The sequence below is a fragment of the Monodelphis domestica genome, chromosome X (assembly GCF_027887165.1).
Source record: "Monodelphis domestica isolate mMonDom1 chromosome X, mMonDom1.pri, whole genome shotgun sequence".
NCBI lineage: Eukaryota > Metazoa > Chordata > Mammalia > Didelphimorphia > Didelphidae > Monodelphis > Monodelphis domestica.
Genome location: NC_077235.1, coordinates 81,563,255 through 81,577,812, shown reverse-complemented (window position 1 = coordinate 81,577,812; position 14,558 = coordinate 81,563,255). Strand labels below are relative to the sequence as shown.

General features: G+C 44.8%; 1 protein-coding gene across 1 annotated transcript in view; it reads right to left on the bottom strand.

Moving 5' to 3' along the window:
• Positions 1 to 8,115: 8,115 nt before the first annotated feature.
• The window catches only part of AMMECR1 (AMMECR nuclear protein 1), a 125,855-nt gene continuing 119,412 nt past the window's right edge, over positions 8,116 to 14,558 (bottom strand). The window contains exon 6 of the mRNA XM_001375889.4: positions 8,116 to 12,445. Within this exon, the coding sequence (XP_001375926.3) occupies positions 12,331 to 12,445 (115 nt within the window). The 3' untranslated portion in view covers positions 8,116 to 12,330. The remainder of the gene's footprint in view (positions 12,446 to 14,558) is intronic.

Sequence of the window (14,558 nt, the reverse complement as noted above, 5' to 3'; positions counted from 1 at the left end):
GAGATGGGGAGAGAGAGATTGAGAGACAGACACACAGAGAAAGAGAGACAGAAAAAGAGGAGGCAGAGAGAGAGAAGGAGAGAGGGACAGAGAGTGAGAGAGAGCAGGAGAGACAGAGAGAAGCACAAAGAACTATGAAAATTATAAGGAGGAAGAGAAAGTACTTTTTCCTTTATGCCAGTTATGGGTAACCTCTTAGAGATGAAGTGCTGGGCCTCACCCTCACTCCACCCCTCCAGACCAAGTGCCTGGCTCACCTCACCCAGAGACTGTGTGCTGTACCCCTCCTCTATCACATGCTGGGTATACCCCCCCTTTACCCCACACAGGGGAGGCAGAAGTGAAGAATGTCTTCAGCAAGTGTAGAGAGGGGGAGGATAGTGGCCCGAGTGTGCCACTCCCCTCCAGCTCTGCTTCCTGTGAACTGTCCACCTCAGCCCCTGTGCACTTCCATTGGCTGCTGGGCAGAGGAAGTGGGGGGGCAGGGGGAGGATGTGAAACGATGTCCTTAGGCCTGGTGGAGAGGGGGAGGGGAGCAGCTCTGCCTGAGTCCCTCTGCCTTTCTAGTTATAAACTGGTCGGGGGAGGCATAGAGGGTGGCCAAGTGCTGACAGAGAGCACTCTGCACACCATCTTTGGCACCTGTGCCATAGGTTTGCCATCACAGCTTTATCTTCCTGAGAGAACATTGTACACAGAGATGGATACACTGTGGCACAATCGAATGGAATGGACTTCTCTACTAGCAGCTGTGACAAGGAAATCACTTTAAAAGACTGATATATATTAATTTAAGGTCGCCAAGGAATTCAGCTATGTAATTCCTAAATGAAAACTCAAGTCAGCAGTCAACCTTTTTTAGAGTTTAATTACAAACAGGAGGAAGAAAGGAATTAGAGATAGAGAGAGGGAGAGAGAAAGGGGAGAGAAGGGAATAGGGCTTAAATACCCCTTCTGTTTAGGCTGGGCCAAAAGGCCCAAGCCCTTAGATAGCTGGGGCAAAGAAAAGAGATCAGTCCCTATCACTCATGTGACCAAAATGGAGAAACAGTCTCAGGGGCCTCCACCTCCAGCTTCCTTCAGAGCCAACTCTCAAAGCACCACCTCTCAGAGCCAAAACCTCTCCAACCAACCACCCCCAGTCCTCAGACCCCTCTATCTTTAAGGAAACCATCCAAGTTCCCTCCCCTCAGTTCTCACATCTACCAATCACTGTCCATGTCTTCCCTGTGCCAATGGTGGCTCTAGCTTAACCCAGGACTGCCCAGAGGTCTGTGGCTTTGCACATGTCTGTTGAAGGTCATATTCTCAAATAATTAAATCTTGATCCTTTGCTGCAGCCCTTCCTAAATCCTGTTAGGACTGAGGGGGGTGGAAATTGTATTTTCCAAGACCTGGTTCTGTCATTCCAAGTATCTCTATTGTATCAATTCTAAAATCAATCATGACTCAAAGAAATTCCTGTTCTATGCTTAAGCATAGGTCAAAGCCCTTTCCATTGCTCAGCAAAAGGTTTCTGTCCTAAAATAGTCTTAAGTAGGGAGGAGAAGGACCCTCCCATGCCAAGGGGTTTCACATTCCAATAGAGTTCTTACTATCAGCAGGAAATTTTTCAAGTATGAAATTTCCCAATGGTGAAATTTCCAACATTTATAAGTCTAAGAAATTTTAAGGTTTACACAGCAATGCAATGACCCAGGACAATTAAGAGGAACCTACGAGAACAAACACTGTCCACATCCAGAGAAAGAACTGTGGGAGTAGAAACACAGAATAAAAACAACTGCTTGATCACATGGTTCCATTGGGGATAGGATTGGGGATTTTGACATTAAAAAATCGCTCTATTGCAAATATGAATAACATAGAAATAGGTTTTGAACAATGATACATGTATAAATCAGTGGAAATGCTCATTGGCTCTGGGGGTGGGGGGAGAACATGTCGTGTAACCATGGAAAAATATTCCTAATTAATTAATTAAATAAAATTTTCAAAAACTTAAAAAATAAAATAAAGAAACAAAACAAAAAGAAATCTTCCTGAGTTCAAATCCAGCCTCAGACACTAGCTGTATGACTCTGGCAAGTCACTTCACCCAATTTGGTTCAGTTTCCTCCTCCGTAAAATGGGACACCACCTTACGATCTCTTCCAGGAAAACCCAACTGGGGTCACAAAGGGTTGGACATGAGTGAAATGATTCACCAACACCCAAAGCTTATTCTGTACCAGGATCTCCTTTGCTCTTGATAAAGAGCAAATGGATAAAGCAAGGCTGCAGCTGCCCTCAGGGAGCTTCCCAGAGGAGTGGTGGCCAGAGGGGGCTGGACTGGAAAGTCACAGAGAGGCTGAGTGCAGCCATGGAGCCTTGCATGACACCCCAAGAATAGGAGGGTGGATTTGGTGCCCAGAGATGGGCAGGAAAGAGGCAAAGGGAAGGTGAACATCATGGCCTCAGGACAGCCTGCCAGGGCAAACTCTCAGTCCCACAGAGTAGAGGGTCCCGGGCTGGGAGGCCAATGCTCTGGTAGGAAGATTGCCAGAGAGCAGCGTGCTTGGGGCTGGGTCGGGATCCATAACGGAGGCTTGAAAGAATGCCCGAGCCAGACTCCAACCCTGCCTCCAACAAAGGTTGTTGGGTGAGCGCCGGAAATACAGTCTGTTCTGCCTGAACCTATTTGTTGACCTGTAAAATGGGGCCGATTTAATCTTGGTAGCACTTACCCCCTCAGAGGGCTGTTGTGAGGTTCTGGCAAGAGAAGGGATATATGGAAGGGAGTGCCATTCTTGTGATGACAACCAGGAGCTGGAGGGGGCCTCAGAAGCCACACAGTCTACCTGCTCTTTTACAGAGGGGAAAATTGAGGCCAATGGAGGGGAAGTGACTTGTCTCAGGTGGATCTCAGAGGCCAGCTAGTCCCACTTCCTCATATTACAGGGAGGAAACCAAGGCCCAGAGGTAGGAAAGGGACTTGTCCAAGGTCATACAGCTAAGTATCACAGTGCCTGGCATAGAGTAAGCTTTTAATAAATGCTTACTTGTTTTAAGTGGCAGAACTAGGATTTGCCCCGATTTTCTATCTCTAAAGTCATATCCACATCGGGATAGGATCAGGGACGATTTCATTGGTATAGGGAACTCCTGGTTGAAGAAACTCCCTTCCCCAGGCAGATCTGTTCTCTCTGAGTGTTAGGGTGCTTGTTCCCTTCACTCCCTACATTTGGAGTGGCTCCCTTAGCCCCTTCTGCTCAGGAAGGCATTGCTCGAGCCCTCATCCATTGCCTCCTCCCTTCCTCTCAGTTACTCTTCCTTGTGACAATCCTTAAACTATATACAGCTATTGTGTCACTCGTTAACTCAATGTGCATTTTTAAAGCACCTACTAAGTGTCAGGGATACAGAGATTTTTGTAGAAAGTCTCTGCTCTCGAGGAGCTTTCATTGTATTGAGGGTTGGGGGCAGGAGAGAATAATAAAGACCCAGAAAAGGAAATAGTAATGATATCCAAAGCCATTTCTAAGCTAAATGATGCCTACAGTGTCTACACTTCCATCCACCAGAACCTTATCTAGAATGGCCCTCGTCTTGTTGCCTTCCTCTGGGGCCCCTTGCCCCAGTGCCTGCCTAAAATGTGGCACCAGAGCCAAAGCACGGACTCTGGTAAGCCTTTCTCCTTCTTTGTTCCTGATGCTACACTTCATTCATTCCCTTGGGGGGGGGGGGGCGGGTTCGGAGGCCTAGCACGTCTGGTGTGAGGACAGCGTCTCTTCCTGGCTGCTCATCAGAGAAGCTGTAGCACGCCCAGTGGCCATCCCCTGGTAACCTGCTCACCAGTCATCCTGTCTTTGGTCTCATTGTTGGGCTTTGGCGACTGAAAGAGAGCACGTGGTGGATGACTTTGGGCAACTCCGCCTCACAAATCAAGCTCTCAGCCCTTGAGGTCAGCCAGCCTCCCTCTTCAAAAGCCCAGGAAGACTTCTCTTAGTGGTCGCCTTTTCATTGCTACCATACCACACAAGTGCTATCCAGCACCTCCCTTGCTCTGTAGTTCTGTAGTTGACCTTTGGACCCCAAGTACTTTCTGTCTGCCTGCCTGCCTGCCTTCCTCCCTCTCTTCCTTCCTTCCTTCCTCTCTTTCTTTCTTCCTTCCTCTCTTTTTTTCTCTCTTTCTCTTCTTCCTCCCTCCCTCTTTTACTCCCTCTCTCCCTTCCTTCCTTCCTTTCTTCTTTCCTTCCTTCCCTCCTCTTCCCTTCCCTTCCTTTCCTTTCTTTCTGCCCTAGTAACAAGTATAAGACAGAGGGACAAGGGCTAAGCAAAATGAGGTTAAGCTAAGAAGTGTCTAAGATCAGATTGGAACCCAGGACCTCCCATCTCCAGGCCTAGTGCTTTATCCACCATGCTACCTAGCTTCCCCTCCAAACAATTTGATTATCCTTATCCTCCCAGCTAAAACATCTTCAATAGCTCTCTATTGCTTCTAGGATGAAATACAAACTCCTCAGCTGGGGATTCTGGATGCTCCACAGTCTGGCACCTCCGTACCCTTCCACTCATCATATTACTCCCCTTCCTTCACCACACAGCTCAGGTTTTGCTTCCCCCATGAAGCCCTTTCTAATCTGGGATTACCACATTGTCCTTCTGGAAATGATTATTTTCCATGTGCATGTTGGGTATTTACTTAACTAGTATCCATGCTGTATGTCCCCTCCCTCCATGACCCCCACAGAATATAAGCTCCTCGGGGTGGGGGCAGAGACGTTCCTCTGTGTCCTTGGCTCCCCACTACCTTCAACAGTGCCTGCTACATAGTGTGGGTTTAATCCTGGTTGAATTGAATGGTTGAGTGGATACACCATGTAAACAGAGTGTAAGACTTTCAAGACTTTATTTTTTTGAACCCTGACTGTCTGTCTTAGAATTGATGCTAGTTTTCTGTTCCAAGGCAGAAGAGTGGCAAGGGCTAGGCAATGGGGCTGAAGTGACTTGCCCAGGGTCACCCAGCTAGGCCAAATTTGAACCCAGGACCTCCTGACTCCAGGTCTAGCTATCCAGTGAGCCATTTAGCTGCTTCTCAGAGTATTAGACTTTAAGAATCACTTTGTAATTCTATTCTTCTGAATTCTGCATGTGTCCTCTTTGTTTAATTTCCAGATATTTGAACACATTTTGTTATCAAGGTCAAGGACTGTTTTCTTTTTGGTTTTGTGTTCTTGGGGCCTAGCAATCAAATGCTCACTTTGTCAAGACATTTATTAAGCACTGACTATGCACTAGGTGGCACTCCAGTCAGGAAGATTTGTCTGCCCGAGTTCAAACCTGGCATCAGATCCTTACTAGTTGTGTGACCCTGGGCAAATCGTTTCACTGTTTGCCTCAGTTTCCTCAACTGGATCTTTGCCAAGAAATTCCCAAATGGAGTCGGGAAGAATGAGGCACAAATGGAAAACAACACCACTCTAGGAAAATCTTCAGTCTGATCACCTTAAAAACGACACAGTAAAGGTATATTCTCGACCATGGGTCGACATGTTTAAAAGACATGAAATCATTGTAAGGCTAAAGTGAATGATTCAGCTTTTTTTTTTAAACCCTCACCTTCCTTCTTGGAGTCAATACTGTGGATTAGCTCCAAGGCAGAAGAGTGGTAAGGGCTAGGCAATGGGGGTCAAGGGACTTGCCTAGGGTCACACAGCTGGGAAGTATCTGAGGTCAGATTGGAACCCAGGACCTCTTGCCTCCAGGTGTGGCTCTCTATCCACTGAGCCACCCAGCTTCCCCCGAATGATTTGGCTTTTGACTTTTGTTGCACTCTCCCAGATTGCTTTCCAAAAAGATTTTATGAGTTTGCAATTTCACCATCAATGATTCTTTCCCGGCACTGGGTTAGGTATGGGGTGGGGGTGGGGGTAGAGACAAAAGTGAAACACTGTGCCTTACCCCCAAGTAGGGGAAGGCACAGTGGTACACAAGATCACTAACTGTGGAGTCTGAGGCCCTGGGTTCAGATTCTGTGACTACTACCTGTGCCCTGGGCCTCACTTTTCTCTTCTATAAACTGAGGGGTTTGGACTAGCTGGCCCCTGAGGTCCCTTCTGGCCCTAGATCTAGGAGTCCCTTCCCCTCTTTGGGACTCATTTCCTTCCTTTGTAAAACGAGAGGGTAGGACTCCAGGTCCCTTCCAGCTTTAAACCTTGGATATTCCACCAGGGAAGAGGGCAAATGGAAACAGGCATGTCACTAGGAAATCGATATTGCTGTTTTGGAGGGGTTGGGGACACTAGTGACTGAGGAAATCAGGACAGGCATTTGCCATAGGAGGTTGCGTCCAAGTTGAGTTTGGCAGCCAGTTAGGGACTGTGAGGTTAATGCGAGGAGGCACCGGGGACAGCAAAGGCACAGAGACAGGAGCTGGAGGGTCTTGTATGGGGAAGATGGAGAAGGTCAGTTTGGCTGGGATAAGGGCGTGTGAGGGAGAGGGATGAGCAATAAAGCCAGAGAAGTAGGTCGGAGTCAGGCTGTGAAGGCCTTTACAGATCAGAGGAGCTGACGTGTCTTAGTGCTTTAGGAATCACTCGGGCAGCTGGGCAGAGGACGAACGGAAAAGGGAGAAGAAAGACCAATTGGGAGTCACTGCAATTGTCCAGGTGAGAAGTAATGAGGCCTGAACCAAAGTGGTAGCCAGATGAACAGACAGGATGGGTGTGGAAGATTGTGCAGGGAGAGTCAGCATGAACGGAAAAGGATGACTCGGAGGTTGGAAATGCGGCCCACTGAATGGGTGGTTCTTCTTTCTCTTCAATCCCACAATCCCATTTTTGCTCATTTTGACAGGTGTGAAGTGGAACCTTTTTGTTGTTTCATTTTGCATTTCTTTGACCGGGGAAGTGACAAGCGATGAATAAAGTTGTTCTTTGGAAAATTCTGTCCCTCTCCTGGGAATTGCTTTTGTGAAGTTTTTAAGACTTCCTCAGAGATTTTACTTGGCAAGTTTTCCTTTGTGACATTAACCATAAACATTTTTCTTAATCTGTTACTTTACTTTTAATTGTTGGACGATTTCATTTGACTGGAATCAAAGCACATCTAGCTTGTCCCCCGAATCTCTGCTCTTCTTTGAGTCAGTGGAAGTCAATGAAAAATGTAACCTAAGGAGACTTGGCTAAGGTCTCTGCTATCCCCGGGCAAAGAAGGCCCGATCTTGTTTTCTTCCCTTGTTTTGGGGGCACTTTTCATCATGCAACCTCTCACCCTGCTGGATGGAGTTCATTGAATCAAATGGCGCCCTGCCCAAAGCACAAGGTATAGGGGAGGGGTTCTAGAACTCAAACTCGAGGCCCATGGCCAGATTCAAAGGAGTCTGTGAACTTAGATGGGGAACCTCCCCTTGATTCCCGCTAACTTGTAAGTGAAATGTAGTATTTATTGCCTTCAATTATTTGAAACCATGATTCTGAGAAGGGGGCCAAAGGGGGCCAGGACACACTAACAGGTCAGGAGCCCGTGCCCTAGAGGTACTGGTTATTAATTCACTAGGGAAAAAACGCCATCCCAGGGAACTGCGTGTCTATGGCCTCCAGGTGGTGCTGTAGTCGAAGAAGTGGCTCAGCCTGTAGGGACTTTCTGCACTTTGGTTCTGTCCATCCCCAGTCAGGGGAAAGCCCCAGAAGGCAGGCTGAAGGATATGCCTTGCATGTGATGAATGGCAAGGACACATCACCCACCACCAGCATGCCTACACGGTGGAAGTACTGCCTGGCATGGGATGAAACAGTCTGAACTCCTGGAAAAGTTCTATTCCCTCCCTGATCAGGGGACCAGTAAGGCTATCTTGGTCAACAAATGGCCCAGCCTCGTGCCTTTCTCAGCTAGAGAGACGAGGGCCATGTGCATGAAGCCTGTGCTAACAGGCCCCAGCTAGCCCAATATCCCCCTTTAGAGGCAGGACAGAACTTCATTTCCTTTTGGAACCTGGGACAGGCCCATCCAGCAAATGCCACCACATTAAATAATAACATGCCTACCGTGGCTACTTTCTCAGCAGAATGCCCTAACAAGCACCCCCAGTATGAAGTTGAAAAGCCAAGAAATGGACCACCAACCAATGATGACTCACTTTTTATATTTTTATTGGGTAAATGATTTAAAAGGTAATAACAATAGTGTTAAAACTACTACAATATCTTTCCACAGCCATCTCACAGACCCACAGATAACCTATATTTTTTGTCTTTTTGCACATTTTAACCTTTAAAAAGCCATACTTATGTTAACATGCCCATTTCAACAGTTTCTTCACACTAATAGCAATTAAATGTGGAAGGAAGGAGGATCTAGTTAAAATGGAAGGGGGATTAATTATTGTAATAATAATATCATTCATATCAAGTTCCTAAGAAAGGAAAGCAGAGGCTACTCCAGGCAGCCCTTGCTTCGAAAATCTCACCGTTGCATTACCGAGAATTCATTATGCTGGTGACCGAGTCAAAGAAATGGTTTTTTCTTCTAACATACAAAACACAAAAATAACTTAGATAGAAACTAGATCCAAATATTTCAAAAAGAATCAGCTTTGATATACAAAAACAGTCATAAGTTGTTACAAAAGCATTTTCTCAGTGCGTTCATGTACCAGCGCGGTGTAGCGGGTCCAGAGCAAAGAAAGAGTTTTTTTTCCTCTTTTGAAATAGCGATAAAAAACATGGAAAACACATCTTTGTATAGAAAGAATCATTGCTGGTCTTGAGAAGAATGTAATCAGAAACCCTTAAATCTGAGAGGCACACAATAGGTTTCTTTTTTTTTTTTAGTGAAAGGAAAGTCACCAGTTTATTTAATTGGAGGATGCGTTCACGCTCCTCAAATAAACAATTCAATTAACATCACTAGAAAAAATCAGTTAGAAACTGTACAAAAATAAAAAAGTTAACACACTGAATCCTGCAAGGTTTTTGTAAGGACTGGAAGGCGGGCTGTGGGAGCAGCATTTGGACATGGCTGGAGGTGTCTTTGGTTTGATCTAACACACAAGAGATGTAACCTATTCTGGATGACAGCTTCAAAAGCCTGCATATTTGACGACAAGGAAATAGACTAATGTAACAAACTTCTGGTGTTCTGGGAAAGGAGGCTGGATGTGTTTCTGGGACAATCATGAGTGCTTTGGGAGGGGAGGTTTGGGAGAGGAAGACTTGAGGGGGCCCCCTCCAAGCTGCAGTTGGCCTCATGGGGGGGGGGGGGAGGCAGGGAGAGGGAGCAGCACACGCTGGTGCAGTCAGAAGGCCACTTGGAAGAGGACTAGAAAAGAGCTTTTCAGTTAAAGACTGAGACCTGGTCAGTCTGATTGAAGAACAAGGAAACCCTTCCCGAAATGGAAGCCTTTTGAGAAAGATCCAAGTAAAATTTTTTCTTTTCCAAGGGGAAAAACTCTACACAGTTACATTTCTATAAGTAAAAACGACACTAATCTAATTTACATTTAAAAGGGGCCGTGTAAACTTGTGCTACTTACATGGAGTTCAAGTATTATTTCTGGGCTGCTTAAAGAGAATTAAAATGATCCCATGTCTGGGCAATCACAAGTGCAATACAAGTTTGTGTTTCCAAACGAATAAGCCTACCTACCACTCGTTTGAACGCAACTCAGCGAGTCAAAGCCTCTGAGTCTGAAAATACATGCTACATTTCTATGTGTCCAAAGTTAATTCGAATGACAAAGTTCATCGTATGTCGAGAAAGGTGAACTGGGCCCAGCGTCGATTTGGTAAAAGTACACCATACGGTCTGGATGAAGACCTTTCTGCCAGAGTCTTGAAGCCAAATGCTACTAAGAGACAAAAACGAATTGTGCATTTATGCTCTATCTAAAAGGAGAGGAATTTTCCTTTTTCTCCAGGCCACGGAGTATTGCTGACCTCGTCCTTTGAAGCCGGCAGGATGGTTACATCATCAGTATATTATTATTACACTGGTAAGAAATTCGGTATAGCATCTGCATATATGAAGGATTTTTAAAAATCGGCTATGATTTTAGAGTCCGCATGACCAGTCACGTGACCTGTTCCAGGTTGATTAGCACCTTAAATACACACACATAGAATAGATCTTTGTTTAAAAAACTTCTAGCTCATCCCAAAAGGAGGAGGAGCAGGCTGTACTGAGATGATGGACAACATGGGTTTCACAACAATATTGGTCTTTTTTTCTTTTTCATTTTTTTCTTTTTCGTTTTTTTTCTTTTTGTGTTTTTTTCTTTCTTTCTTTTTTTTTTTGCAGCAGACATCATCATTCAGCTTGTGCTCAGTTTCCCTATAAGGGCATAAAAAAAGTTTCCACTGAAAGGCAATGCTGTTCTGAAATGCTTCCAGGTAGAAACATGACGAGGATGCTACCAACGTTGCTGCTAAAACCCAATAGCTAATGCTTGCCTGGCAAATCTCTAAGCTTAATATATAGACTTGGCGACTGAGGGCACCTTTCTGGCCCCCAGCTGGCTTCTGAATTAAGGCATCATAACTGAAATTACTATCTAGACAATGGATGCTGTGGACGAAGGAAAACCGATAACCTTCTGAGGACCACCGTGGTGCAAGCCCCATAGCTACCAGAGGTGTGTGGCCACGGTGGTGAGAGCAGCAATAGTCAAGCCAATCATCATAGAAAATAGAGACACCATTCCCATTCTGGGCTAGCAGTGTGCCACCACTTACAACAAATGGATGGCTTATAACGATTGGATATTTCATTTCATCTCTTATCTCTTTAGAATATATATTTTGTTTTATACCTATATTAACAATTTATAGACCGGTTTCTTGCTTGAAAAACATTCATCTCCACTCATTCTAAATGAAGAAAAAACGTTTTTTCCTTTCCCCTAGGGTTTGTCACTTTCCTGGCAAAGTGCCTACCTCCCAAAGGCATAAAGAGATTTTCTTTATGTACATTAAGGGAAGACTGGCCTCCCCCATTACTGGGGGGGGGGGGTCCTTCTACATGTGCCTTCACTGAATCCCATTTCTGTTACTACAGCTTTAAAAATTAAAATCTTATCAACACAGTAATAACGCTTCTCTTGCGAGTGCGTAGTGCAGCAAGTGATACTATTTCCTAGTGATTCTACAACCCCAGCCCCGTCTCTGGAACAGACAGAAATAGCTGAAGCCATGGCCTAACTAACCCTATGCTCTAACTCGATAATCACAACCACTGATTTCAGCGGTCCAATTTCTGTTGCCCAATCATGAGTTAATGTAACTTGAAGCTAACACACTGAAGTGAAAATATATCCCAAAAGGGTCTCTTTTTGGCTGCCTGCTTCAAAACAAACCATTGCCAAAAGGGACCTCAGAGCCTCAAAAAAACCTCAAAGTAAGGACATTGTCTAGTACGTTGTCAAATAGAGAAACCATCTAGTGAGTGCTACGAGTTGTTTCTCTAAATCGCCTTTTTCTACTCTGCCCAACCCATAATTCCACTTTCCCAGTCAAAGGCACTAAAATCTACATCTGCTCTCTTCCTAATAGTCAATGCTCTTCAAAGTGATTCCTATAACATATTTGAAAGGTAGTTTTTTTCTTATTTACAGATGAAGCTTTTGTTTGTCAATTGACTCTGCAACATCATTAGGACATTTTTCCTATCTCTTAACTTGCACACAGGCATAAAAGATTTCTCATTTTCTGTGACAAACCTTAGCAGGGCCGTCTCTGTTTCAGAGACAAGCACTGTGAATCAGTTCATATACATTTTAACTATATGAAAAATATTACTCTGGGGGGAGGGGGAGACTTCTATAGACTGAGTCTTTCTAAGAAAGTCAACCCTGAAGAGAGAATTCAGGGGAAAAGGTAAATACCTGAATCTGATATGCATTGTTCCATAGCCAAACAAATTCAAGCACTCTAAGTGTGCGTGCTTGCGTGCGTGCGTGCGTGTGTCACACACCCATACGCTTACATATACATGTAAAAGACTTAAAAAACTTTAAATGCTTCCTTCCATCCACAGTAAAAAACAAAAACAAGCTTTGATATAATGAAGTAAAAGTTGCTATAATATTATAGAAAAAGAGAAAAAGATTATATATGCTGCAAAAAAAGTCCATGACCTAAAAGAATAAAAATAATTTGGGGATGAGTTTAAGAAATGCATTTTGCCCACCCGCTGCCATAATGAATGTGTCCAATTAAGGAGACGTCTCACTATGGCAACGGAAACTACCATCATAAAATGGTACAGTAATAGAGATAACTAGACCAAGAAGGGGGGGGGTCTCCTGGAAAGAGGTCTGCAGAGAGGTCCAGGGACTGGTCATGTGGCTCAGTGTCAGGAGTAATGGTTATAAGGTGGCAGAGGGTGCCCGATGCCATTCTGGAAGTGATGATGCTGACGGTGGGCAACATACTCAGAGTAGCTCATGGTCATCTTCTCACTACGGTACCTGGAAGAAAAAAAGGGAAGATTTAGCCAAGGAAGCAGTGGCTACTGAGCTCTCCAATTGCCCCTGAGCCAGAAGGGATACCTGGGACTGCTTAGTTGCCCTGGATTTTAGATGGGAGTAAAATGGAGGGAGGGCCACAAGGCGGTGGGACTTGGCCACTGAGGGTCACATAGCTCGTCTATACTGAGATGAACCTCAATCTAGTGTTCCTGCTACTCTTCCACTCCCCCCAATTGTCTTTTATTGGAAGAACAATCAATTGATCAAGTTATTTAGTGCCTACTATGTGCTGGACACCATACGAAACTCTGGGGATCAAAGAGGAAGCAAGAGTCAGCTCTTGCCCTCAAGCAGCTCACAATCTGATAGGCTCAAAAAGGCACAGTGAATTATCTTCCCAAACTCCTTCAGGTTTTATTTATTTTTCTTCTCAAGAATAGGAGTGTCTTCATGGGGGAACTCCTGGTGTAGAAATTCTCTCCACTACTGAAGATTGGCAATTCATCTGCAACTTCTACTGAGTAGCCTTGGGGCAACTGATAGGTTAATTGACTTTCCCAGCATCATATGATTTGCCTTTTTCAGTAGTGGGTCTTCCAGACTCTGAGGCTAGCCCTCCAATCACTAAGCCTTTTAGCTAGGAAATGTCTGAGGCCACATTGGAACCCAGGACCTCCAGTCTCTAGACTTGGCTCCCTATCCATGGAGCCACCCAGCTGCCCCTAGAAGAAGCATCTTAAAGAAGTTTCTAATATAATACTCTTCAAGAAGTATCTAATATTTTATATTACAATTTCTTATTTCTAACTACATTTTCGTGTTGTGAATTGAGATTTTTGATTCAGGCTTTTTCCATTTATACTGTATTCCCAGTCCAGAACTGACATTTTACTTCAAGGTTCCCAACTTTGGCTGGATCTGATCTAACTTAAAAGGAAGTTTTGAATGGTGCAAAAAGTGTTCTTTGAAGGGATGATTCTAGCATGATTCAAAAACTAACTTCAAAAACTTGAGTAAGGTTGAGAAGAACACAGGAGAACACCATTTTGGCATATTGGCAGCCCCTGCCCCATGGTTGCTCTTCTCTATTTCCGTCCTTATGTGTGTAGACTTTTTTTTTAATTAAATTAAAAAAATTTTTAAACCCTTACCTTCCGTCTTGGAGTCAATACTGTGGATTGGCTCCAAGGCAGAAGAGTGGTAAGGGCTAGGCAATGGGGGTCAAGGGACTTGCCCAGGGTCACACAGTTAGAAAGTGTCTGAGATCAGATTTGAACCCAGGACCTCCCATCTCTAGGCCTGGCTCTCAATCCACTGAGCTACCCAGCTGCCCCCTGTGTGTAGACTCCTTGAGGAACAAAGCTTCTCTAAGGACTTCCTTGGAACTCAACTGCAGTCAGAAAGAATTAAAGCTCCTTGAGGGCAGGGGTTCAGTTTTTAGGACACATACTGACTTACACTAGATGTACTGAATTGTACCTGTATCTAGCCAGCCTTGGGTGAGATAAGCTGAGGGAAGAAAAAGGAGAAATCAAAGGAAACAAATGGAAGAATATAATTTTTTTTCCTCAACAAGTGTCAGCCTCAAGAAAAGCTCTGTGGCTGCACTCCCTGAGCCAGGGAACTCATCGAGCTGGAGGCCTCTCCTCAAAGATCAGCCACTGATGGGCAGGAAAGAGGCTGGCAAGGCTTTCTGCTGCCTTCCGGACTCTGCCCAGGCTCCCTCCCATTTCTGAGATTCTCCAGATCATGACCCCTTCCTTGGTTTGTGGCTTTCTATTATAACTTTTGCTTTGGGGCCTCCCCAACTCTGCCCTCTGCTTTGTAGGGTGTCCTGGGTCTGGCAGATTGAAACTCAGATGTTCTGTAGGTCAAAGTCACAATGAGTTCTGGGGGAGCCTTTTACATTCATTCAACCTAAAAGTCAGTTTCTATCCAAAAGTCAAAATCCTCATAACTCAAAGCTAAAGATATGAAAAAATTGAGGGTGGTTTGACTTGTAATTGTAGAACATGCCCCTGTGCCGGCCCCTACCCTACCTCAATATGATCCTATAACTCATTCCCATGTTGCTCTATGAAAGGAAGGCAGAAAGCATCCGGGAACAAAATCT